Source organism: Crocodylus siamensis, chromosome 3, assembly GCF_052110815.1.
Source record: "Crocodylus siamensis isolate JL-2025a chromosome 3, ASM5211081v1, whole genome shotgun sequence".
NCBI lineage: Eukaryota > Metazoa > Chordata > Crocodylia > Crocodylidae > Crocodylus > Crocodylus siamensis.
This window is the reverse complement of record NC_143397.1, coordinates 23,546,168-23,573,766: the sequence shown is the minus strand read 5'-3', so window position 1 is coordinate 23,573,766 and position 27,599 is coordinate 23,546,168. Positions and strand designations below refer to the sequence as shown.

Here is a 27,599-nt window from a genome sequence, read left to right as displayed (position 1 = left end):
GCAGAAAAGGACCTGGAGGTTACAGTGAAGAATAAGCTGAATATAAGCCAACAGTGTGCTCTTGTTGTGAAGAAGGCTAATGACATACTGGGCCACATTAGTAGGAACACTCCTAGCAGATGGAGGAAAGAGATTATTCCTTTCTATTCAGCACTGGTGAGGTCACATCTGGAGTACTATGTCCAGTTTTGGGCCCTCCACTACAGAAACGATGGGGACAAATTGGAGAGAGTGGAGGACAGCAAAAATGGTTAGGGAGTTAGGGCACATGACAACAAGGGAACTTTAGGTTATATGTTAGGAAAAAACTCTCTCACTAGAAGAGTAGTGAAGCACTGGAACAGGTTACTCAGAGAGGTTGTGGAATCTCCATTCTTGGTGGTTTTAAAGACCTGGCTAGACAAAGCCTTGGCTGGGATGATATAGGTGGCGATGATCCTGCTTTGAGCAGAGGGTTGGAGTAGATGACCTCCTGAGGTCCCTCCCAACCCTATTTTTCTATGATTCTATGATAAAAAGAGGAAGTATACGAAAATTGGAAACAATGCACACGCAGAGGGAGGAGTACAAGGGAATAGTGTAAGTATATAAGAATAAAATCTAAAAGACTAAGATACAAAATCAGTTTTAATTAGCAAGAAGCTTTAAGAAAAGTTTCTATGAATATATTAGAAACAAGAGGTAAACAAAAGAAAGTATTGGTCCATTATTAAACAGGATAGGAAAGCAAATAACAGACGACAGAAGAGTTTTGTATAATTAATGCTTCAGTCTTCACAAAAAGCTCAACTGTGATCAAATCAATTTTAACAAGGAGACAGGACTGCAAGCCAAATTATAAAATGAATAGGCTAAAGAATATTTAAAAAAAATAGACGGATTTAAGTGGTAGAGCCTGGGGCAAATCATTCCAGAGCACTTAAGAAACTAGCCAAAGTAATGTATGAACCACAAGTCAATTTCTTTAGTTGGGTTTTTGACACTGTCCCACATTACATTCTTGTAAGCAAACAAAGCAAACTTGGTCTAGGTAAGATGGGAACACAGCTGGATGAAAAGTTACTCTGAAAAGTAGATATCAATGGTGTGCTGTCAAATTAGGAGACCACTTAACACGAGGTTTTAAACAGTTGTATTAGCAACTCAGATGATGAGATACACTTATAATCTGCAGATGAAACCAAACTGCAAAACAAGATCAGAATTCAAAACGATCTTGAGAGGGGGGTCTGAAATTGACCATCAAAATTCCAGTAGAGACAAGTACAGAGAACTACAGGGAAGAAGAATAAATCCAAGGGACAAATGCAAAACAGGGAATAACTAGTAGAAAAAGGTCTGAGGTTTCTCATGGAACACAGACTAAATTTAACTCTGGAACATGATGTTGCTACAAAAGAAAGAAAATCTCATTCTGAGGTGTATTAAAAGGAGTCTTGTATGTAAGACACAGGGGGCCTTACATACAACATTTCATTCTACTTTGCCTTGGTAAGGCCTTACCTAGAAGAATGAGTCCAGTTTTGGTCACCACACTTTCAAAAACAAAGAGTCTAAAAGAAAGCAACAAGAATTAAAAGACACAAATGTATCACCTATGAGGAAAGGTTGAAGGAATTGGGTTTGTTTAGCCTAGAAAAAGAAGATTGAGGAAAGACAATATAAAAATCATCAGTTGTTTTCCAGGGCTACTTGTGGAAAGACCCATCCTCCCACATACACCCACCTTAACTTGCAACAATGAAAATTTAGTTGCATATAAGGTAGAGGTGCACCAATATATCAGTCCTTATCAGATAGGCACCTATAAAAGGAAAATTGACATTATTGTCAATGGACTTGTTTTGGCCAGTGTGGCCAATAATGTCACTGATAAGTGCCATGCGCATGTGCACAGCTGCAGCATGCACGTGGCCTTGAATGCAGCCCAGCAGTTTGGAGACTAGCGTCCAGCTGGCAAGTCTGTGGAGGGGAAGGAGCATGGGAGAGGGAAGGGCCATGGAGGGCAGATTGCAGCCCCCACAGTGAGGAAGGGAGTGAGGCTGGGGCAGGTGCCGCCCAGACAGAGCACATGCAACCCCAGAAGTGGGGTGGAACTGTGGCCAGCTTATCCAGGAGAAGGCGGATGAGGAGGGTAAGTTGCTCCCTGCTACCGCATGCACCCCCAGGGGAGGCATGGGGACATGTGCCTCCTGGATTTGTGTGTGGGGCAAGGGTGGGCTGCCAGCTGCAGCCTTGGGGCCAGGAGCTGTGCTGGCCTCTTCCCAGTGGGGGAACTGGGCTGGGGCTGCATCCAGGGTGGGTGGGGGCGGAGCAGGCCGCAGCAGTGTTGGGAGGAGTGTATATGGGGTGGGCTATGGTGAATTTTGGGGTGGCTGTAGCCCACTCTGTAGCCCCTCTCCCAGTGCCACTGCCTGCCCCACCCTGAATGGAGTTGAGCAGGGGAAGAGGCCAGCACAGCCCCTGGCCCTGAGCCCACAGCAGGCAGCCCATCCTCATCCCGTGTACAAATCCTGGGGACATATGCTTTCCATGCCTCCCTCCGGGTTGTGTGGGCATGCATTCATCACCCTGGCTGGGCAGTGCCTGCCTGTCCCAGCCCCAGACCTACTGCCTCCCTCACCTTGGGGGCCTTGATCTGCTCCCCCATGCCCCTTCCCTCTCCCACACCCCTTCCTCCCCACAGGCTTACTGGCTGGATGATGCTCCAAGCTGCCAGGCTGGATATTGACTATTGGATCGGTATCAACCAATATGGCTGGTTAATAATCAGCCATCAGTATCAGCTAAAAAATCTTTATAGGTGCACCCCTAGTATTAGGTTAAACTTTCTTATTGTCAGCATGATAAAACAATGGAAAAAGCTACCTAAAGATGTTGTAAGATCTGTACTGGAGGTTAGCCAAACATCTCATGGAAATGGTCTCAGTATATTTGTTTCTGGTATACTACTGGGAGTTGGACTCGATGACCTTTGGGCCAAGTCATCAAAAACATGACACTTTTATTGGTATAAGTGATTTGAAACTGGTCTAAACCTAGAACAGAACAGAACAGAAGTCTGGCACTAGAGACAGGTTTAAAAAATGGCAGAACCTGGTCTAAATTAGGCAGCTTGCATACCCACCCAACCAAAGGGTAAATGTGTGTTCCATTTGCTATCAATCTAAATTACACTGCTTATGGAAAAACATGTAACTTAGATCAATTCCATCTTGAGCTTTTTGAGTGTCTGTACCCAGCCTTTGAAGTTCCTTGTAGCCAAATATTCTATGCTTCTATGATTTCAGAATATGTTTCATGCTGGGATGGTACTTTGACACTTTGCAAGAATCATCCTAAAGCCAAGTACCAAGTGCTGTCAACTGACAGTATTTGAAAATCATAACTCAGACATAAATCATGAAATGCCTTTAAAATAATGAGTTTTAAAAACTGTAAATTTTGGCTTGTTTTTATTTGCTGAAACTTTTTCACAACCCTGGTGGCTTGAAAGTTCTTTTAAAAATTTCTGAAAATCTCAACTTCAGGAGCTATAGGTTTAAGAAAAACATGAAATATCGTGAGACTTGTGATAAAATCATGAGAATAGGCAACACTATATACCTAACAATGTACCCAGTACAACACATACCAGGTTGTTTTTTGCTGTTTAATAGGATTAGCATACTTTAACATTTTAACTATAAGAAAATGCACAAGTCTTAAAAAAGACATACCTTTACAAATGTGCTCTATCTTATGGTTTACAACATTAATCTTTTGTTCTGATGTTACCAGGTTATGTGCACAAGACACAACGTAGCAGCACAAAGAGGTACCCAAGCTAGCTCTAAGTGAATTAGTTTGGTACTAGAAACAAGATAGTTATATTTAGGCTAATTAGCCACACAGAAATAGGGACTACTAGCTGCTATGGAATGCCACATTAACACAGTTATATTACTTCCAATAATATAAGCTAGCTTGTTTAGAGCTAGTTTGGGGATTCTACCCAGCATTGCACTGTGCTATATAAATATATATAAAAATGTAATGATTAAGTAGCCAGTCATACATTTGAGTATGTGTAGATTCAATGCTTCTGTGAATATATCCATTTATTTTACTCCACTATCAAATCTTGTAACTGCTTAGATATAGAAACAATTTGTATATGTAACAGGGCTGTGCAAAGCTTTGGGTGATGATTCAATTCAGAGGAGATTCGGTCCAATTTGGTGGTCGAATCTCCAAATTTGAATCGAATCAGGAGACCAATTAAAAGGTCCGAATTGATTCAAAGGTCTCTGAATCAGTTCAGAAAAGATTCAGAGAGCTTCAGCAATATGGGCAATCTCCACTCATTGCAGCAGGGAGCCAAGAGCTGGGAGAGTGGGTGGGGAAGCCATTGAGAGCAGGCGGGAGATGGGGCTGATTTGGAGATTTGGCCAATTCAGCAGTGGCTGAATCTCTGAATCAGATTCAGCCAAATCGATTCAGGACAATGATTCGAATCACTGTCCCCTGAATTGGCCCAATCTGAATCCAAAGTGAATATTAGCTGCTTTGCACAGGCCTAGTATGTAACATATATCCAAGATACCTTCTGCAGCTATGTGCATTGTTGCCTTATACCCGCAGTACACAATGATCGCCTTCATTTAGAAGTTAGTTGCTTTAGGAGTGGCAAATTTGTTTCACTTTAAGTCCTGTCAGGGTCTTAGGCCTCCTGAAAGTTTTGATGTATAGAAATATCAGGAGTAATCTCACTCTGTTTTCCTTGTCATACAAATTTGATTGCATTATTTGAGAGTAGAGGTTCCATTTCCTGGTAGCTCCTTCTCTAGGTAGCGCCTCCTGGCCAGAAAGATACTAAGACACATCTAACTGCCCCAAGAACTACCAATAGCATGAACCCCTCTAAACCACTATGCTGTTGCATGATCTTGGTGTTCTAGATCAGACACATATGCACACATGGGAAATGCTTTTGGAGGTCCAGCAATAAACATAAAATGGCATGTGATATGTAATGAATAGCCACAACAAAAATTGCATTAATTAAATACTACAAAAAAGTTAATGCATGCTATAAAAATGGCTGCAAACTGAAATTGTGACTTTTGCACAATTCTAATCGCTTCCATAATGACTATCCAAATCAGAGTCCGAAGAGCAATCTGATATTTCAGTAGTTATCACATGGCTAGTCTGTAGTCTTCTATTCCTCTGACAAGTAATATTCCACAGGCGAATAGCCTTCTCTGGGTCAAACTTTCGGATGTCTGGAGAATTCATTTGAATTACCATGAGATCAGTTACACTGTCAGACATTAGTTTAGAGTGCTGTTGCATTGTGGTAAGCTTCATTTGACTGAAGCCTCGTTCTGCTTCAGCTGAACTTGCAGGCAGTGTTAGGATCAGATCTATTAGTGTCAGGATGTTAGGATACTTATGTGAGTATTCTAAGTTCACTGAATCCCATGTCAAGCTCCGGATATTTTGAAATCTAAAAGAGAATAAAAATAAACTAAAAGTTGGTCACAGCTATAGAATTTCCATAGTCTTTCAAAACACATACTTTAGGCATTTCTAGTTCAATAAATACACATAATTTCAGTATTCTTATTACCTATCATATAGCTCTAATTTCAGCATGCTCCATTCAGTCTCAACCTCATCAACTTTTACACTGGCACTTTCTAGTACTGCTTCAAAATGTTTAGTTAGGACAGACACCTCCCTTTCACCAAATTCTGTAACAGAGGTAAAAGAAAACAGCTACATAACTTACAGCAATATATATTACAAATGTGTATTTACTCAAATAGACAGTATATAGCTTTTTGTACCTTGTTTGATTTTGTCTGGCCATAGCTTAAAACTTCCAATGATGGTTGCTCTCAAAACATCTTGGCTGGCATCACAAAAACAATCGTGTAGTCTCTTCATCAGATTGCTTAGTACTTTCATTCGTAATAGTAAAATATTTCCATTCCCTAAAAGCTGGTGACCGTGAAAATGTGTAACAGTCTCCACTAGGCGCTCCTTTGGACCAGATCTGAAAGATATAAAGACACAGAACACTATATACTATCCTTTTTCTATAATTTAATGTAAATTGTCTGATTCAGTTTTCAGATACACCTCACCTTGTTTGATACATATGAAGTGTTTGTAATGTTGACTGCATGGTTGCAAATATATCTGCAATGGAAGAGTTACAATCCTGTGTAACACGGGATAGAATATTGAGGACATTAATGACATCCAGTAAGAAATGAGAAAACTTGACAATCTCCATTTTGAGAAGGAGCTTTAGAAAACCTTTGACTTTCTGGTGGTTTGTGGCACTTGGATCTCCTTGAATCTGAAATTCAACAGGAAAGATAATACATGTAAAAAAGTCTGGAAAATGAGGATCCATTAACTTCTTTTCCCACTGCATTACATCCAATTTTTGAAGAACTTACCTTACTCAGATGTAGGACAATTGCAGCATAACCCTTCAGGAGGATTTGAAGAGCTGTCTGTAGGTGAGGTAGCCATCGGGACCCACCGATTTTAGAGGGAAGAGCTAGATGTAACTTAAGGGCTTCATATTCGGATTTGAGATTGCTCTTATTTAGAGGTGAGTTATGATAGAAGTAATATATATTTTGTAAGAGATCAGTTAAAACAGTGTACAGCTGAATGCTTTCCAATGCTCCTTTGTAAGCCAATTCAAGGTGATGAGCAAAACAATGTACAGACTGTACACAAGGCTGAATTTCCTGCAGAAGTTTAGCTACTCCATTGTTTTCTCCTACCATGACATCAGTACCATCACTTCCAAACCCAACTAGTTTTCTGGACCAGTCTTGACTTGACAGATTGAGCTGAAGATTAATCTGCAATATTTTCTCAATCACATTTTTTACCATCAAAGCATTAGACTTATCAACTGGCTGAACTCCAACAATCTGGCAGTGGACTCTTCCTTCATTGGCAAAACGTACATATACAACTGCTGTTTCTTTAATTGAATTGTCTGTGACTCCATCACTAATGAGGGAGAAGAACTTACTTTTTTCTAGTTTCTCTTTTAAGGCCCTTCGTTCCACTTCAGCAATAAAATGTGTAAACATTTTTGCATACTTGTAATTTCTAAATACAGAACCAATGTCCACACCTTTCATATCATCTAGCTTGCACATCCAATCAAGGTCTGTGAAGGGACGTCCAGATTTGGCAATAGCATGACATGTTCTAAAAATGTTTTCAATTCTTCCTAATGTTATTTTGCTCATGTTCTTTAACATCTCCTCAGCAGGAGCAATATCTGGAGTAGCACTGCTGGCAGCCTCCATACAATTAGCCCAGGCATGAGCTTCACTGCTGTGATGTGCATTTATAAATTCAAGCTGAAAGTCATCAGTTCCAGAACAAAAATTATGTACAGTTTCCCCTAAGTTAACACTATGTTTGCGACACAGAGCACAGAACATTATCCCTCTTTCTTCATCATATTTTAGCCAGGGGTATTTTGTTAACCATATTTTTGGAAACTGTCGATTCCTCTTTGTTTGAAGATACTCCAACCCCTTTTCCTCTTCTCCTCCATCACCAACTTTTTTCTTGTTAGCAGAGATATTCTTGCTTTTAAATTGCTTCAGTACTTTTATAGCTATAATTTAAAAAGAAACAACTATATATAAAATTGGTTTTATTGATATATTTTCTAACTTTTTTTTCTTTTTTCTTACACCTTTATTTTATTCATTTGGTAACTAGATTATGACTTGGTCTATATAGCTGTACAAGGAAATAAGAAAGAATCAGAGTTCCCATAACACCCTTTTGAAAGTTGAACCCATACAAATAAGTAGGTGTTGAATGACCTCTTAGTCATTCACAGTTGAATGACCTCTTAGACCTCAGACAGCATAGGGAACAAACAGTTTCAGCAAAGCTCCAGAAAATGTCTGTTAATATTTGCTGCTGGTAGAAAGTAGGAGCAAATCATGATTCTCATGAAGCAAACAAAGAAGAAGGAGTGAGACTTAGAGGGCATATCTACATGTGTGCCAGACTGTGCAGTTGTTACTGTGCAGTCATTTAGTACTTGCTACAAGCTGTGCAGTAACGTTTGCATCATGGTTCTTGCCTGCTGAATCCATGCCACCATAGCAACGAGCTACGGCAAGATAGTGTCTCATGTGGATGTGCCCAGAGTGTTCCTCACAGGCAAATTATTCATGAGAGCTATTGCTGAAGTCATGATACTTGCACAACATTTGTTATTCACTGGAGTGCTTATAAACACAAGCTAACTCATAACATTTCCTTTTCAAGAGGTGTCTTCTTCTCTGGATGTGTATGCATACAATTACTTGTCTAAACTTACTATATCTTGAAGATGTACGTTACAACAAATCACTAGTCTGGGACCTATGCTCTTGCATGTGGACATGGTAGGAACCTCTCAAGCTCAGAGTTTAAAACCACTAGTGTCCACAGAAGACATTTGGAATGCAAAGTTTTAGGGAGTTGGCTGCAAGTTCCTATTTAGTGAGAAATTAAATATTTTAAAACATTTTATTAAAAATAATTACAGGTAAATCTCAAGGAACACAAGATGAAGGCAGAAGACTGATGGACTATCACAGCACATATTATCTGAGATCAGAAATTTCTCTCTAATGCAAAAACGTATTTTTGGTAGACTGCCCATGCTTATGGTTTAAAATAGTCCAGGAATGTCTGTAAAGTGACAATAAAACCACTTAGTAAACAAACAAACATGCATACATACATACACATACACATACACGTATATACAAACATACATATATACATATATTCATAAGCTATAAATAATAAAAGATGAGACAAGAGATGAGGAACATGGGAAAATAGATGAATTACCTTTAAAACAAAATAATTAAAAAAATAGACACTCACTGCTATTTAAAAAATAAGGAGGCACTGATTGAGATCTGGACCACCTAGTACAGAAAAGATTCTGTAACACAGATATAGTAAGGGCTAAAAAGGCTCCTGCATATACTGGTCCAAGTTTGTTGATGCCAGTAGGATTATGGTTGCTTGAAACAAACCTATAACAGTGATTTTCATCCAGGATGTTGCAGTACAATGTGGACAAGGCCTGGTCAAAGAAAGGAGAGCTCTCAATGCCGTTGGAAGGAGCATTTTGTAGACTTTCTCAATTGAAACTCTGTTGTTGACAAGTGTTCCCAATTCCATCCCACAACATCCAGACAGAGATGATCTCAGAATCCATCCAACCCTTGAAGAGGTGAGGAAAGCTATCAAGCAGATGAAAAATGACAAGGCATTTGGAGCTGATGGAATCTCCATGGAAATCTTCAAGCATGAGAGACAGGAGGTCACATCACAGCTTGATGCCCTCATTCCCAGATGACCTCATGGACACTGATGGTGACAAACTCCAAGAAAGGAGACAAGCCCAACTGTAGAAACTACAGAGGGATTGCCTTGCTGTCTACCACGGGAAAGATCATTGTGAGAAAATCTCCTTCCACTTGCTGAAGAGCTCCTCCCAGAATCTCAGTGTGGGTTTAGGGCATCAAGAGACACAGCCATGATCTTTACCTCTTGCCAACTGCAGGAAAAATGCCAGGAACAACATAAACCTCTCTATATGGCCTTCTTTGACCTCATGAAATCTTAGGCTGTCAACTGAGAAGTGCTATTGGTACATATGGTAGGGATGTCTATTGAAATTTGTGCGCAGATGGTATTGGTATTGGTATTGGTACAGATGGTATGGATGCTCACTCTTCTTTGCCTGCTCCGTGATGGTATGAGATCAGTGGTTCTCAGTAATGGTTCTATCACAGATCTCTTTGAGATTAAGACAAGAGTTAAGCAAGGCTCCCCCACTCTTCTCAATATTCCTTACTATGATGCTATGTCTGACCATCAACAAGCTTCCAGCCAGAGTGGAGCTAAACTACTGAACAGATGGTAAACTGTTTAATCTCAGTTGATCCAAGTCTATTCCAACCTCAATCATCGAGCTCCAGTACACTGATGATACCAGTGTATCATCATGTACGAGCTCCAGTACACTGATGATACAAGTGTGTGCTCACTTGGAAGCAGATCTTCAGACAATTGTTAATGCCTTGTCAAGGCATACAAGAAAATAGGACTGATGTTTAACATTCAGAAGAATTCAGATTGACAGTGGGACTCTGGAGAACAGTGAGAATTTCTCATGCCTCGGAAGCCATCTCTCACCAAAGGCTGACCTCAAAGAAATCTAACATCACCTCAGATATGTAAGTGCAGCCTTTGGATGCCAGAGGAAATTGATGTTCAAAGATTGCAACATCAGATCCAAAACCTGGCTATGGTGGAGCACCTTCGAGGGTGCTTGCCACTTGGGGCTCCCACAGGCTCCAGTGGGAGCCAGCTTTGGAGGAGCAGCAGGGGGAACCCCCTAGGTACCATTTAAAGGGGGAAGGGGTGTGGCAGGGCACTGTTGGTGCTTGCCACTTTAAGACCAAAGCTAAGCACCCAGCAGGTACTTGATTAAGGCAGCCATTTTAGATCTCTGGCTGCCTATATAAAGAGCTCAGTTCCCTGCTGGCTGGGCAGGCAGCAACACTGCCTGGCTATGAGGCTTTATGTACCATCCTAGAGGTAAGGGAGGAGCTGTAGGGGATCGTGAGGAGGCTCCTAGTCCTGTGCATGATTTAAAACTGCACCTTGCCAGGAGTGGGTGGGCTGGCGGTTCTCTCAGTGGCACGGGAGCCCCCAGGAAATGCCAGGCCAGTTATCACCCTGGTGAAAGGCGGGTAGGGGTGCTTTAACCCTAGCCCTCACCTTCAGGTAGGTTTGTGTAATACTGGAGGCAGTTGGGGCCAGGCACAGCTATGGTCACCTGAGCCCTGTGGGGTGAGAGACCCCTAGGAGGGAGAGTTGGGGCCAGGCATGTTTGCAGCCACCTAAGCCCTGTGGAGTACAAGACCCTGAGGAAGGAGAGTGGGGGCCAGGCACAGCTGCAGCCACCTAACCTCTGTGGGGGTGCAAGACTCTGATAGGAAAAGCTGCGGCCAGGCACAGCAGTGGCCATCTGAGCCCGCTGGGGAGAAAAGCCCCATGGTCCCAAGTGAAGAGGGAGGTGTGGAGCCCCAAGTGAAATGGGCAGAGATGAGTAGCCCCAAGTGGAGGGTGCAGCATGGAACCCCAAGTGGAGGGAAGTAGGCCCAGGTAGGTCTTTGGACTCCTGAGGCTGAAGTTTGGGCCAGAGGCCGAGTAAAGGGGGGCTCAGCCCAAGACAGAGATAGGTGAGTCCTGACCCTAGTAAGTCCTCCATTTCTGGGAGGCCGAGCGTGGATCAAAGGTAAGATCTTAAGTAGCACCATGACCTGCTGCTCCAGGTGGGGAGTGAGAGTCCTCTATGAGACCCTGGAGCACCAGTCATGGTGTGAGGTACCCCAGCTCCCACATCCAGGAAGGCGGACCTGAGAGAGAGTGTGGGGCTAGTGAGAGAGGCCAGCGGTAGAGTACCCCCTCAACTGGTCAATGCTGGGGCCAGGACCAGAAGGGTCAAAAGGGCCAGGGGCCCACCGTGAGGGACGCCTCAGAGCTGAGGGCCTGGGGTCCTGCCTGGCCTTGCAAGTGAGGCCAGGGCCTGTGCAGCTGAAGGTCCGGGGGGACCATGCCCGACAGGGGAGATAGCTACAGGGAGCTCGGCAGCCCAAATGATGGCGGAGTAGGCTGCCTGAGTGGAGGGATCAAAGGGGGACCCTAATAGGAAGATTCTGGAGCCCAGTGTGGGGCTGGTGTGACTAACAACTGGATGCCATCTGCGAGGCATGGGCTGCGGTATAGGAGAGGTACGGAGCTGCAGATAGCACCCCCTGGCACTGGAGCGAGAAATGGGCAGCCTCCTGCTTAATTAACATCCTAGTTAATAAGAACAAGGCGTGGCAGGAAAGTCAGGTGGGAGGTTTGCCCAAAGGCAAGTGGGGAACCTAGCACTGTGGCTAGGCGGGGAGCCCCACTTTGCCACACAAGCTTGTAGTTTATCAAGCAGTCATGATCCCTAGCTTACTGTATGAAGATGAGACATGGACAACATGCTGGAGACACCTAAAGTTGTTGGAAAAGTACCATCAACAGGGAAGATATTTTGAATCCAGTTGGTAGAACGATGCACCAACATTACCATCCTCTTGCAAGAAAACACCATGGACATTGAGGCAAAGATTATCCAATATCAATTTTGCTGACTCGGCCACATCATCCAGATGTCCAACTCCAGACTCCCAAAGCAAGTTTTATTCTCCAACTCAGTCAAGGCATACATTTAAGATCAGGGCAGAGGAAGTGCTTCAAGGATATCATCAAAGCCAACTTGAAAAAATGCAACATTTGCATCAACTTGTAGGAGACTATTACCCAGGAATATCCCAAATGGAGGAAGAATCTGCTGCAAAGATCTTAGTACTTTGAAACCTCATGACAACAGGAGACAGAAAAGCGGGAATGGCATAAACAGCATGTTGCAGACCAAACCAAGAATCCAGGGCCACCCACCCCACATGGAAACATATACCCGAGTTGCAATGGAACCTGTTGATCCTAGGTCAGCCTCATCAGTCCTCTTCAGACCCATGGATAAGGCAATCGTGGACAACAATCATCCTGGACTGCAAGGGAATGCTGCTGCTGCTGCTAAGTGATTCTTAGCCAGGATGCTGCAGCACCCTGGGGTGTCTTGAGATGATTTCAAAGGTGCTGCAAGGTGCCACACAATGTCAGCAATGTTAGGTGTGCAAATGTAATTCACAAGATAAACCCAGACATATCAAATAGGAATTCATGGTGTTAAAATATTTTGACATGTAAAGAATTGCTTTATTCTTTTTCTGTAGTGGAAAAAATGAGTAAAAACTAAAAGCTGATATTTTCTAAGGCATGCCTTCAATCTAAAATGGTTAAGGATCACTAACCTATCATTCAATTCCCTTCTAGAGCAGAAAACATAACAGTTCTTTGTAAAAGTGTACAAAGAAGAGTTTGTTGCAATTGTATCTGTACACAATAGAAATTGCTTACAGAATGAAGATAGCTTAAGCTGTGGAGAAAAAAGCTCATAGCTTTGCTGATTGCATTACCAAGGAGAAATATAAGAAATGTAAATACCTTCCTAACAGGGTTTAAACATAGCTAGACATTGCGAAGAAGCGAGAGCAACTGCCTATAGCCCTGTTATTTCTATAAGCCTTGGTTCTTGTACCCACTCTGAATACAAAGAGGCAAGAACACTGAAAGCTAGCAACACATTTCTGTTTACTTTGATGCTATTTCAACTTGTATATCTAACAGTACAGGAGGGTCTGGTATTTAGAACAGAATACTGCCTAAATGGCTGTCTGAAAAAAAAATCCATAGGAGTTGTGGCATAGGTCAGCTCTGTAAGGTCGAAGTCCATTACGTACAAAGTAATTCTACTATGGCAGCTAGCCTTTATTTTCTTTCCCTGCAAAAGATCTGGAAAGCAACCATATGGCATTTTCACAAGGGCATTCTATTGTCCCAAGTCACAATGAAGGAACACTTCACCGGGCCAGTTGCAGTTCTAGCTGTTACAGTGCATGTAGTGTATGTCAGCACTGAGAGACATAGCTAGCAGCATAAAAGTAATCATATAGCTTCTACTTGCCTTAGCATCCGTTAGAATGGGATCAGGTTATTGCTGAAAATGGTCAAAAGAGACGAGAAGAGGAAATAGCTGCTACAAACCTATTCAGGATGTTCTAAGAACTAATCAATTTTAAGTTACTCAGAGTAAGGGTGGCTTCATACAATAGGTTGCAGTGACAAATATCAGACTAGTTGTAGAGTAAGTTGTACTGAAATGAATGACTGGCAGAATCAAGTCCTAAAACAAAAGTGGTAACCTATTCATTCCAAAAACTGGGGAAAGGAGAAATCCTATAGATCAGAATCTTTACATGTGAAAATATATGAAGCTCTTGAGAGTCATTATCTTATTCTTCAGCAAGGTACCTTCTACCCCAAACTAGCAGAAACTGCAGTGCACTAGTAGGTCATACATTCTTATCAGCTCATTACAAGCCACTGAAAACACCATCACAATTGGGCAATGGTAAATATTATCAAATCCTTCCTCAGTCTGTTCTTCAGACTAAATCATCTCAGTTCTTCCAACATTTTCTCATAAACTGTATTTCCTACCTTCTAATCATTTTATGCTCTCTGATAGATTCTCGCCAATGTTTCCACATCTTTCTTGAAGTGTGGTACCTAAAACACTTCCTTTGACTTACAAGTGACATGCTTATTAATACAACCCTATTAATCCTATTAATACAAAAGCTGAGGGTTTGGGGGGTGGGGTTTTTTTTTTGTAACAATACTATCGCAGTATGCTGCTGCCTCATACTTGGTTTACAGGTCACCATTATCCCAGGCCTTTTTCTGTGGTACTGATGCCAAGCTATTTGAAGCCATGCACATTTGATTGTTTCATGTTAAGTGAAGTACTTTGCACTTGCCCTTACTGAACTGTGTTCAATTAATTTTGGGCCATTTTTCCTATTAAGGTCATTTTTTAATCCTAATCTTATCATTCAAATAGTCTGCAGCTACACCAGTCTTGTTATCACCTGCAAATTTGCTCAATCCCATCCTCCAAATCATTCATGAAGATAGTAAACTGTATCAGACACAGGACAGAAACCTAGCCAAGCCCACAGTATCTCCTCCCAAGTAGACAGTAAGCCATCGATGACTACTTTGATCACACTGATCCAGTCAGTTATGTATCTACTTTACAATAGTTTTATTTATACTGTATTTCCTTATCTTACTAATGAGAATATCATAAGAAACAGTGTCAGAAACTTTGTTAAAACAAAGATATTTTACATTCACTGCTCTCTCTGCATCCACAAAGCTATCACTTTGTCATAGGAGGAAACCAGGTTGATCAAGCATGGCCTGCGCTTGACAAATCCATGTTGGCTGTTTCTGGCTCCCTCATTATCCTCTAGCTGCTTAGACATAGATTCCATGATGACACGCTCCATAATATATCCAGGTACTGATGTTAGACTAACTGTTTTGTAAAGAACTTCCTTCTTCCTTTTTTAAAATATGTGCACTGTATTTGCTCTTTTCCGATCACATTATATCCTGAAACCTCTACAGGTTCTCAGAGATAACATGCAATGGCTCTTTCATTACCTTGGCCACTTCCTTGAGTACTCTAGGATGCATCTCATCTGGCCCTGCTGACTTTAAAACATCCAGTCGCTCTAATCTGTTCTTTCCCTACTCTACACTGATTAGTGCCTTCCTTATCTTCGCTGCCAACTGTACTTTGTTATCGGATACCTGGCTTCATTCATTAAGACATAAGTTAAAATAGGCATTAAATACTTCAGATTCTTCTATTTTGTCCATTAGTAGGTGGCCCTCTGCATTCAGTAAGGGACCTAATGTTTTCCTTGAACTTCCTCTTCCTCTTAATTTATGTTTATAGAATGCTTTTTTGTTACCTTTTATGCCCCTTGCTACTTGTTTCTCAATTTTTGCCTTGGCTTTCTTGATTTTTCTTCTCCCTGCATACTCAGGCTATGTAATATAATACGGACAGTTTGTATTTATGTAGAATTCCTTTTTAAATTTCAACTTCTTGAATAGCTCACCAGTTAGCCAGGACAGTCTCTTGCTTCACTTTTTTCACACTGGGATTGCCTACTCTTGTGCCCTTAAGATGGTCTCTGTTCATTCTCCTTTTGTTACATCTGTCCAAGACCACAGTTTACATTAGTCAAATATCTGTCCCCAAGTAAATTTTGTCTCAGTAAAATGTTGTTAAAAATAAAGACTGGTAAAACTGAAATATAAATATATTATAAATAAAATTGCTTTTCAAAGTAAATATTGTTTACTGAAGTATTTTGCATTTTTCACAAGTGGTAACATACAATTTCAGTAAGTAGTGAAACTAGATAACATAAGAAAATGACTTGTTTCAAATAAACGTGAGATGTCATAACAATAAAACAAAACTGCGAATGAATAAAATATATTTTAAGGTAGTTTTAGAACAATAATAAATAAGATAATTTTCATTATGCATGCCAAATAGGCATTCTAAAACAACAAACAATAAAGATAGAAGTAGGAAAGAGAAATGATACAGCCCACATTGTGAAAAAGCACATAAACATGAAGCAAGCTTTGCAAATACAACGGCCAATTTTCAGAGACTTAGAAGTCAGTAATAGATTTTGAACTTAAATTTAAATCTTAGTGGTAACCATATATTTGGCACAGAAAGAACAACAAAGGCTACCATAGGCATAATAGAAATAAGAAATTATAAGAGCAGCAAAATATGAACAGAAAGTAGACCAACTAGAGAGGAGGCTGAGAGATGAGCAATAATTAAGGCAAGAGTTACTAAAGCTGGTTGAAAAAAAATAAGGAAACTGATTAATGAAATTTCACTGGAAAAAAAATGTCAAGGATGTTTTTGGCCATCACTTGAGATTGCTAAAGACTGGGAATATTGAAGATTGCAGACAGTGATGTTTCAGTAGTGGATAAATGAGTAAAGTACTCATTGGTTGATACTCCACCCTGAGCAAAGCATGCATGTGTGTATATATGTAGTGAGGTTGAATGGGTGCTCATATGCCATTCTGATAAGTTTCTTGATTCTTAAATCAATATATAGATTATATATGCATGCATGTGCATGTTTGCCAAGCTCTTTAAGAACCTGTCAGATGAAAGGCATTTCACAAAAGTAATTATGTACAAAGAAAGATTTTAAAGATTTATATACAGGCAAACATTCACAGACTTTAAAAATATTAAATAAATGACACCTATACAATTTTGTGAGAGGTAACAGGAGAGCTAAATAATAAGTAAGTTTCATAGTTTCATAGTGCTTAGAGTCGGAAGGGACCTAAACAGATCATCAGGTTCGACCCCCTGCCATGGGCAGGAACAAGTGTGGGGTCATAAAACCCTAGCCAAATAGCTGTCCAGTCTCCTTTTGAAGACCCCCAAGGTACGAGAGAGCACCACCTCCCTTGGGAGCCCATTCCAGAGCCTGGCAGCCCTAACTGTAAAGTAATGTCTCCAGTCTGCAACTTAATTTTTTTTCAACGTGGAAGGAAGAATTAGCCTTAGGGAAAACAGTACTAGAGATGGAGGATTGATTACCTTTGCCTATAAACAAAACTTCAATTTCTATTCATTATTTGTGATTAAATTGGATTCAACAAAACGAAACGAATGATAAGATTATAGTATCTGGAGTTTTGACACAAATAATGGTGATAATGCCAGCCACTGACTGTCTATTATGTTTGGCAAATCTAAAGTCATAAGGCTTGGGAGAAATTCTTACCAGAACTAACTGGACATAATGGATTAGAAAAATAAACATCAAATTACTGTATATATCCTGAATATCAGAGCTAAGTAGATTATTTTAAACTGCTTCAAAACTTTACAGGTATTCTCTTTTCTGTATTTTGAATGTAGAGGAAAATAAAGACCTGATTCATAATTGTTTCTACTGAATGTATAGATCTATAAATAGGAGCAATCTGGCTCATCCAGGTCACGATTGTGAGAAATGGCAGAATATGACTAAGAACATGTTTATGTATTTAAGTTATAAGCAGATTAAAAGAACTGGGAAATAATGTATTTTAGTTAAATTGGTAAAGCAAAATGGTGATTTCAAAGTAGGATTAAGTAGGGTACATTTGGAATAGATAGACAAGTCCCAAAAACAAAGGCATATTGATGCAATTGACAATAGATGCAGTTATAAAAGGAATATATTGCTAAAGGAAACCAGAGGAAGTAAGATCAGACAAACAAGTAGTCAGATTTTCCTGATAAGGAAGAATATATTCAAAGACACTGCTAGAAAAAGGAAAAATATATCAACTAGGCAGTAGTGGCTCAAAGATCTATCTCAGGTCTTCCATTACAGAATTGAGGCATCTTCATTCTAAGAGAATAAAGCAGCACATTCATTTCACATGAAAGTACCATTGGAAAACTGATCAAAGGACTTAAAGGAACTAACCAACACTGAAAAGCCATCTCCAATACAAACAATGACACTCAGAGTAACCAGAGTATATCTTGGGTGTTCCTTGTCAAATGTGTCAGCAGGTACGAAGGTCCAGGGCAAGCCTGGTTTTTCTCCATCGATGTTTAGAGTGGTCAGTTATGTGACTCCAGAGAGAACCAAGGGTGAAGGACACAACAAAGTTGCTTTTGATGCATCAGCACTTCTTTAATACTTTATATTCCTAGGAAACATAAAACTGTTTAAAATTTGACCTTTCTAATATTGAATTTTTATGGGTCTAAACTATTTTAAGTGTATTGGGCTTCCCCTTTGTTCTGTTCATTTGGCAATCTATCAAATATAAGCACCAAGATAGCCTCTATTTCCAAAATATCTGCTACCTAAGTTGACTGTGGAGATTTAGATGTTTATTTTCACAAAAGTAATAGTCTCAACTTCATTTTTCTTCTTCTATGGTTTCCCAGACTAAAGAAATGGGAAAATGCAAATAATTAAAATTCTGCTACAGGCAGAAGCTCCATTTTCGTGAGGGAGATAATCCCTGTGCTAGGCCTGGAAACATTAGGTTTGGAACTCAATTTGAAAAGTGCAGCCTATATAGAGATGCTGGGAGTATTTTATGTATACAGTAATAATTAAAAACACTAACTGATAATGATGATTATTGATACCGCATTCAACACCAAACCAAGACCGTGGTCATTCTTTATATAACATTAAGGTTTTAGGGAAAACGCAGACTAACCACAGCAACAGCATAAACAATACCACAACAAAGTTGACACAAAAAAACTTCATTAACTACACACAAAAAACAACAACTGCTTTGTAAGTGTGTTAAGATTGGTATCTGGGGTATTATATACCTGTAGCTATCTATATCAGCGCTTGATTCTGACTCGGCCTGTGCTCATAAACTGTTAGATGACTTCCCTACCACAGGTAATCTGAGGAGTACTCACGTGAGTAAGGATTGTAGAATTAGACACTAGTTGGGGGTCAATAGTTAATGGTGGCTTTAACTGTTTTCTCTAGACTTAGTGTTTGCAGCAAAGAGCTAGGAGCTCCTCTCTTATTTGTTATGAAATCTGTAAGAAGGATTTGCATAATTACTCTGTTGGGTAAAAGAAGTTGGATATAGAAATGTAATGGGCTGTGGGGACAGGAATGAAAATCCTTTCTGTTTCCTTCTTTGTCAAAAGGAATAGAAGATTTAACTCTCCTTGAAAGGTTGAGACTATAAAAAAATAAGCCTGTCTCTCTTGGGAAGTCTGGGAAATGTTTTGATTTGGTGGTCACTTTAGGGTGGTCAATAGGTTAGAACAGTGCTACTTTATCCTTAGGATTTAAGTTCTTGGGAGGGGAGTGTCACTGATTTCAATGACAAGGGTCCTTCATTCTTGTGCTAAAGGCAAGAGAGAGACATTTAAAAAGTGTCCAGTCATAATAAGGCAACATTGGGTTAGACCAATGGCCCATCTAGCCCAGTATCTTTCACAGCAGCCCATCTAGCCCCATCTCTTACAGTGGCAGAAGTGGAAAGCTATACAGGGAAAGCATTGAACCAGATACCTCTAGAATGATCTATTGAATACCCACCCTGGCCTCGACCATTTATTGGGTTACAGATGCCAGAAGAAGCATCACAAGCCATTCTTAATAGATCTCTCATCCGTGAATTTATCCAGTCCCTTTTTGAATCCAGTTATGCTATCTGCCTCCACTATCTCTGATGGCAATGAATTCTAGAAGTTAACTACACATTGCATAAAAAAGTACTTTGTCATATTCGTTTTAAACCTGTCTCCTACTAATTTTAGTGGATGCCCCCTAGTACTGGTATTCTGAAGAGTCCTAGCCTTTTTGGACTCTCCTGGTTTGGCAACTGTTCTATGCCCCTGATCACTTTAGCTACCCTTCTCTGTACCTTTTCTAATCCTACTACGTTATTTTGGAGATGTGGGGACCAGAAGTGCACACAGCATTCAAGATGTGCATCATGGATTTGTATAATGGTATGGGCTGCAGACAGAAGTGCAGCTTCCCGCTGTAACTGAGAATGCTTTGCAGGAAGCTTTCTGAGTTACAACCATCTCCCAGAATGAACAGAAGTTCACTGTTGGTTCCAGGGAGAGGGGAATCTAGTGGTTCGCTGCGAGCTGCAGCTGGTTTCCCTTCACAGCAGCCGCTCCTCTCTCCCAGCCTGTCCCTGTTTCAGAATTGGAGGGGGAAAGGGAGCAGAGGGAGCTCCAGTACACCTGCCCCACCCTCCAGCAGGGGCTGACAAACCCCCAAATTAACTTCCTTTGCTCCCTTTCCCCAACACCATTCTGAAAACAGTGACAGGCTGGCAGACAGTGCAGAGAGCGGATACAGAAGATGCTCTGTTTTGAAATATTTTCATCTGACCCCTCGTGCAATGTGGGTTCAGATTTTCACCCGATCGGCTTTTTTTGAAGCTGTCTGAAGCCAGGCACTTGTTTGGTCATGGCTGTAAACTGCTTTCTGTGGCAAGATTGGGCAAAAATTTGTCACTTCTGCCTGAGCCCATGGTAATACCCTCTTTTTTGTTTTCAATTCCCTTAGTGATCAACATGTTATTGATTTTTCTGGTTGATGCTGCACGCTAAATTAATGGTTCTAAAGAACTAGCTATAATGACTCTAAGGTCTCTTCCCTAAGTCATAACAGCTAGTTCAGAACTAGCACTGTATATGTATAGTTAAGGTTATTTTTCCCCAGGTGCATTACTTTATACTTGTACACATTGAAGTTCATCTACCATATTTTGCCCACTCACTTAGCTTTGTGATATCTTTCTGCAGCTCCTCTCCATCAGTTTGGAACTGAGATGTCACTGTGCACCCTCATTCTAGGTCATTGATGAAAATGTAAAACAAAATAGGACCAAGCACAAATGCCTGCAGGACCCCAGTTTTGACCAGCCTCCATCTTGAAAAGTGACCATTTAGCCCTTCCCTCTGCTTCCTAATTTTTACCAGCTCTCAGTCCACAAAAAACATTTCCTCCAATCCTGTGGCAACACAGTTTTTCAAAAAACCTTTAGTGAAGGACTTTGTTATATCTGAACATTCAAAAAGCATTTATGTCAAATGGATCACTCTTATCCATGTGCTTGTTGACACCCTTGAAGAACTCAAGCAGGTTGCTTAGGCAGGATTTCCCTTTCTAAAAACCACATTGACTCTTCCTCAACAAATCATATTTGTCCATGGAGCTACTGATTTTATTCTTTATTATATTTTGTATCAACTTTCCAGGGATGGAATTGAGACTTTCTGTAGATCTGTAGATCCCAGGAACTGTTTTTGAAGATGGTTGTTATGTTGGCAACCCACCAGTCCTCTGGCACAGGGGCCATTTGTAACAATAGGCTACATATTATTGTCAGCAATTCTACAATTTCACCTTTGGGTTCCTTCAGAACTCTTGAGTGAATACCATCCGGTACTGGTGACGGTATTCACTGGGGCTGTGTGAAGCTTCAGTCCCTGATTCAATTCAGCGGAGATTCAGTGGCCAAATCTCCGAATCCAAATAGAATTACAGGATTCTTTAATCTCTCTGAATCGAACTGGAACCCTCTGAATCAATTTGGAGAGATTTGGAAAGATTCAGACACAGACACAGCTTTAAATGTTTTTTCTACATACCTCTAGGTAGCAGGTGGCTCATGAATGCTGAGATGCTGGGGCAGGATGAACGTCCCATGAAAGTGGGGGGGCTCCAGAGCATGCTCGGCAGCAGACCTGGAAGTGAACCAGAAGCACTTCTGGTCCACTTCTGAGTCCACTGAGAAGCACACGGGGGGCACCCCAATGCCCCTGGCTTGGTGACTGGTGCCTCCTGGGTCTGGGGGGCACCTGGGGTCCCTCACAGCTGATCGCCGAGCCCGGCATGCTTGGTGAAGGACCCAGAAGTGGACTGGAAGTAGTTCTGGTCCACTTCTGCATTCGCCGATGACCACATGGAGGGTCCCACTGCACTCCTGTAAGATGCTCCATCTGCTTCATCATCGCAACAGTCACATGCCATGCATGTATGTAGAAAAAGCATTTAAAGCTGTGTCTATGTCCAAAGCACTAATTCTCAAAATCAGCATTGAATCTTCAGATTCAGATTTGGCCAAATCAAATCAGGAACAGTGATCTGAATCAACCAATCAAATCACTGTCCCTGATTCAGGCCAAATCCGAATTGAATAGGGCCCATGTCGCACATCCCTAGTTATTCAATTTATTGATTTGTTCTAATGCTTCCTTTTCTGCTACTTCAGTGTGGTCCAATTCTTCAGACCCATCCACTAGAAAGGATTTATCTGGCATGGGAATTTGCCCAGTTTCTTCTACAGTAAATACCAATGCAAACAATTTTTTTAGCTTCTCTGCTATGGTCTTATCATCCTTGGATGCACCTTTTACATCTTGGGCATGCAAAGGTCCAACATATTCTCTAGCTGGTTTCCTGCTTCTGATGTATTTTAAAAAAAATGTATTATTAACTTCAGCATCTTTTGCTAGAAGCTCCTTAAATTCTTTTTTTGGCCTGCTTTATTTCACTTTTACAACATAACTTGCCAAAGTTTGTGAGTTTCCTGTTTTCCTCTTTTGGGCATGCCTTCCATTTTTTGAAGGATGCCTTTTGGCCTTGAATGCCCCCCTTAACTGTGCTATTGAGCCATACGTGGGTTTTATTGGGCCATTTGGTACCTTTCTGATTTGTGGTACACACTTTTCCTGAGTCTCTAATATCGTATTTTTAAACAGCTTACAAGTTGCCTGCAGGCCTTTTATATTTTTGACTGCTCCTTTAAACTTCTTACTTCTTGTTCTTGTATCATTTCCCTTCCTAAAGTTGTATATTAGCATGGTAGACTTTTTGACTTAGTCCCTCCAGTCCAAATGTTGAATCTGATATATTATGGTCACTATTACAGAGTGGCTTATCAACAAATACCTCTTGAATCAGGTGCTGTGTGTTACCTAGGATTAAGTCTAGACTTGCTTCTCCTCTTGTGGGTTCCAAGATGAGTTCTTCTAGAAAGCAATCATTTATCACATGCAGAAATTTCATTTCTGTATCATGCCCTGATGAGGTATTTACCCAGCCTATGTCAGGAATCCACTATGCTGTAACAGGTGCTTAAAAGAATCCTAATTATCTTACTATCGCCACTGGAAAATTGCAACCTAAGTAAACCAGCAAATATTGAAAAGCCACATCCAGTTGAGACAATGACACTTAGAGAAACAAAAAAGAATAGCTTAAGTGTTCCTTGTTAAATGAAAACTTGGGCAGAAAGCATAAAAGGCCAGTACAATCATATCATAGAGATTAAGAGCTAGAAGGAACCTCGAAAGATCATCAAGTCCAACCCCTCTGCTCTGGGCAGGAATATTGCTGAGATCAAATGATCCCAGCAAGGTGTCCGTCCAGTCACCTCTTGAAGACTTTCAAGGTTGGAGACTGGACCACTGCCTTGGGAAGTCTATTCCAGATTCTGGTCACCCTTACCATAAAGAAGTTCTCTCTTACATCTAACCTGAAACCACCATCTAACAGTTTATGGCCATTGCTCCTTGTCCTTCCCCTGGGTCAACCTAGTGAAACGTTTTTCTCCCAGCTCCCCATATTCATCCCTCACATACTTATAGATGGCCACCAAGTCCTCCCTCGGTCTTCTCTTCCCCAGGCTGAACAGTCCTAGATCCCTTAGTCTTTTCTCATAAGGTTTGTCCTCCAGGCCCTTAATCATTCTTGTGGCCCTTTTCTGGACCCTTTCAAGATTCTCCACATCTTTTTGAAGTGCAGTGCCCAGAACTGGACACAGTACTCCAGCTGAGGTCTCACCAGTGCTGAGTAGTGAGGACCTATCACTTCCTTAAACCTGCTCATGATGCATCAGCCAATGCCTCCCAGTAGGGCTGTGCGAAATTTCACTGGGTGTTTTGTTTCAAAGCTGTTTCGATGCATTTCGAGCTCGAAACAGCAAAATCGAAACAAAACAAAAGGCTTTGAAACAAAATGAGGGCACTTGAAACGACACCTCTCAAAAGTTTCTAAATGTTTTGAGTTTTGAAGCCGGGCTTCCTTGGCTTCAGCGCCAGTCAGGGCCGGCAGCGGCAGCCTGTCATCCCGCACACAGAGCCGGGGGCCCATGCCCCCTGAGAGAAGTCTAGCACAGTTCCGCAGCCCCCCCGGGGGTGTGGGAGCCTGGATCTGCACGTGGGATGACACCATGCTTAAACTGCCAGCTGTGGCCAGTGGTAGCAGCAGTTTTCCCGGCGTTTGGCTTGGGCTGTGCCCAGCATGGGTCCCAGCTGGCAGCGGCAGCCTCCTGTCATCTGGCGCACAGATCCAGGGCCTCACACCCCCGGGAGGAGTCCGGCACAGCCCCACAGCCCTGCCAGGGGTGCAGGCCCCCAGATCTGCCTGCAGGATGAGAGAAGGCTGCTGCTGCTGCTTGGGACCAGCACTGGGCACAGCCCACACCCAGCACCAGGAAGATTGCTGCTGCTACTACCCCCAGGCAGCAATGGCAGCCTCCTGTCATCTGGCGCACAGATCCAGGAGCTCACACCCCCAGGAGGGCTGCAGGGCTGTGCTGGACTCCTTCCGGGAGTGTGGGGCTCCAAACTGATCTATGCGCCAGATGACAGGAAGCTGCCACTGCCAGCAAGTGTCACAAGTTTTGCTCTGAACAGTTTGAGGTGCAGTTTCCAAGAAACCTCTGCACCTATCTCCTTGAAACTTAGCAGTCTTCATGCCCTCAGAATGGTCTACCATTCCTGCAATTTTCATCTGAATCAGGCAAGAAATGACACACTTTTAGGCATTTTCATGATTCCCTATAATAGTCTATGGGCAAAACATCAAAACGCATTGAAACAGTTAAACAGTTTCAATGAAACAAAATTGTACTGTGCTTCGAAACAAAATGAATTGATGAAACAAAACACTGTCCTTTCGAAATGGTGTAATGGAAGTTGAAACAAAACGGTGCCGTTTCCCACAGCCCTACCACCCAGTATGCCATTAGGAGTGTTGACTACAGCATCGCACTGGCAATTCATGTTCATCCTGTGATCAGCCATAACCCCGAGGTCCCTTTCAGCCATCGTGATGGCCAAGACATCTCCACCTAACCTATATTCATGTTGCTGGTTACTTCTCCCTAGATGAAGTTGGACGGACCCAGAGGGTTGTGATTGATGGCAGTCACTCATTGTGGTGCTCTGTGACCAGTGGGGTCCCTCAAGGCTCTGTCCTGGGACCCATACTGTTCAACATCTTCATTAATGATGTGGACATTGGAGTCAGGAGTGGACTGGCCAAGTTCGCTGATGACACCAAACTTTGGGGCAAAGCATCCATGCCAGAGGACAGGCGGGTGATCCAGGCTGACCTGGACAAGCTCAGCAAATGGGCAGATGAGAACCTCATGGTGTTTAACACCAAAAAATGCAAGGTTCTCCACCTTGGGAGGAAAAACCTGCAGCACCCTTATAGGCTCGGCAGTGCTACGTTGGTTAGCACTACAGAAGAAAGAGACTTGGGGGTCATCATTGACCACAAGATGAACATGAGCCTCCAATGCGATGCTGCGGCTAGTAAAGCGACCAAAATGCTGGCTTGCATCCATAGATGCTTCTCGAGCAAATCCCGGGACGTCATTCTCCCCTTGTACTCGGCCTGTACTGGTGAGGCCGCAGCTGGAGTACTGCGTCCAGTTTTGGGCTCCACAATTCAAAAAGGATGTGGAGAAGCTTGAGAGAGTCCAGAGGAGAGCCACGCGCATGATCCGAGGTCAGGAAAACAGATCTTACGATGACAGGCTGAGCGCCATGGGACTCTTTAGCCTGGAAAAGCGCAGGCTCAGGGGTGATCTGATGGCCATCTATAAATTTATCAAGGGTGACCACCAGGATGTGGGGGAACGTTTGTTCACCAGAGCGCCCCAAGGGATGACGAGGTCGAACGGTCACAAACTCCTGCAAGACCGTTTCAGGCTGGACATAAGGAAGAATTTCTTTACTGTCTGAGCCGCCAAGGTCTGGAACAGTCTGCCAGCGGAGGTGGTTCAAGCACCTACATTGAACATCTTCAAGAGTAAATTGGATGCTTATCTTGCTGGGATCCTATAACCCCAGCTGACTTCCTGCCCTTTGGGCAGGGGGCTGGACTCGATGATCTCCCGAGGTCCCTTCCAGCCCTAATGTCTATGAAATCTATGAAATCTATACGAAGCACTCTGCATTGATCCTTATTGAACTGCATCCGGTTCTGCTCCACCCACCTTTCCAGTTTGTCAAGGTCTACTTGGATCTGCATCCTATCCCCTAGCATGACTGCTTTTCCTCATAACTTAGTATCAACTGCAAACTCGGCCAGCTTGTTTTCCACATCATCATCTAAATTGTTGATAAAGATGCTGAAAAGCCTGGGGCCCAGAACCAGTTTGTTTTTTTACAAGCCTGGTTTTTCTCTAGCAGTCCTTAGAGTGGTCAGTTATTTGTCTTCAGAGAGAATCAAGAATGAAGTACACAAGAAAGCTGATTACGATGCAACTGTCTCTATTGTATCCACTTGTTATTTCTTGCTTAAGAATATATGCCTAGGGAAAAAAGGAATTGTCTTTTATAATGTTATGTTTCATTCATGTTTAACAAAATGGGGCCCTTGCCATGTTGGAACCCAGAAGGCACTACCATACTATAAACACAACTATTTTATTTGTTGCTAATAAAGATGTAAACTGGGATCCTTGGTTTTGATCTCAATAGTTTCTAATGATGAGTATGTGTACACAAGGACTGCAAATCACAATTTTGGCTTCTGCTAATATGGCTTGAAAACAAAGTTCTCCACTTTATAAATATCACCATAACTGGGTTGGACAATACTGCAGGCCATATATTGGGACAGCTAATGTTAGCTGATTATTTGATACAGCATGAACTGAAAGGATGCAACAAGGAGATGGTGGTACAGTGCTTTGAGATTTTCATAAATGGACTGAATACAATGAATTCACCTTCCTTCAGTGTGAAAGGATGGGACTAAAGTTGGTATACAGATCATCTCCACGTTCCTGCATGCATAACTCACTGATGTTCTGTTGGATTTACCCAGACTGTTCATACTTGGTGACTTCATCAGATATAGGGATGACAATTCTTCTGTGTCAGCTTGGGATTCTTCCAAGTCAGTTCAGGTGCACATGAGGATCATGGCTGGCCACAGTCTTGAGTATCTGGATAAGGATTGGGGGTAGAATAATTGATATACTCTTCATGTCATGGAGGCCATTCCCTTCTGAGAATGAAGTTGTAACACATCTTGTCTATATGGAAACAGTTTTGATGGTTTGCCCTCGAAGACTGATAGAAGATTGTTCCTTCAATTCTGTCATTCTCTTCAGAGGAGGCGCTACTTCACGGTCAGGGTGGCTAGGATCTGG

At 41.9% G+C, this 27,599-nt stretch overlaps 1 protein-coding gene across 1 annotated transcript in view; it reads right to left on the bottom strand.

Moving 5' to 3' along the window:
* Positions 1 to 3,490: 3,490 nt before the first annotated feature.
* SPEF2 (sperm flagellar and cilia associated 2) overlaps positions 3,491 to 27,599 on the bottom strand; it is a 110,635-nt gene continuing 86,526 nt past the window's right edge. Inside the window, exons 29-33 of the mRNA XM_090037935.1 lie at positions 6,456 to 7,648; positions 6,135 to 6,352; positions 5,835 to 6,043; positions 5,615 to 5,738; positions 3,491 to 5,491 (exon numbers count right to left, since the gene is read on the bottom strand). Of these exons, the coding sequence (XP_089894061.1) occupies positions 5,116 to 5,491; positions 5,615 to 5,738; positions 5,835 to 6,043; positions 6,135 to 6,352; positions 6,456 to 7,648 (2,120 nt within the window). The 3' untranslated portion in view covers positions 3,491 to 5,115. The remainder of the gene's footprint in view (positions 5,492 to 5,614; positions 5,739 to 5,834; positions 6,044 to 6,134; positions 6,353 to 6,455; positions 7,649 to 27,599) is intronic.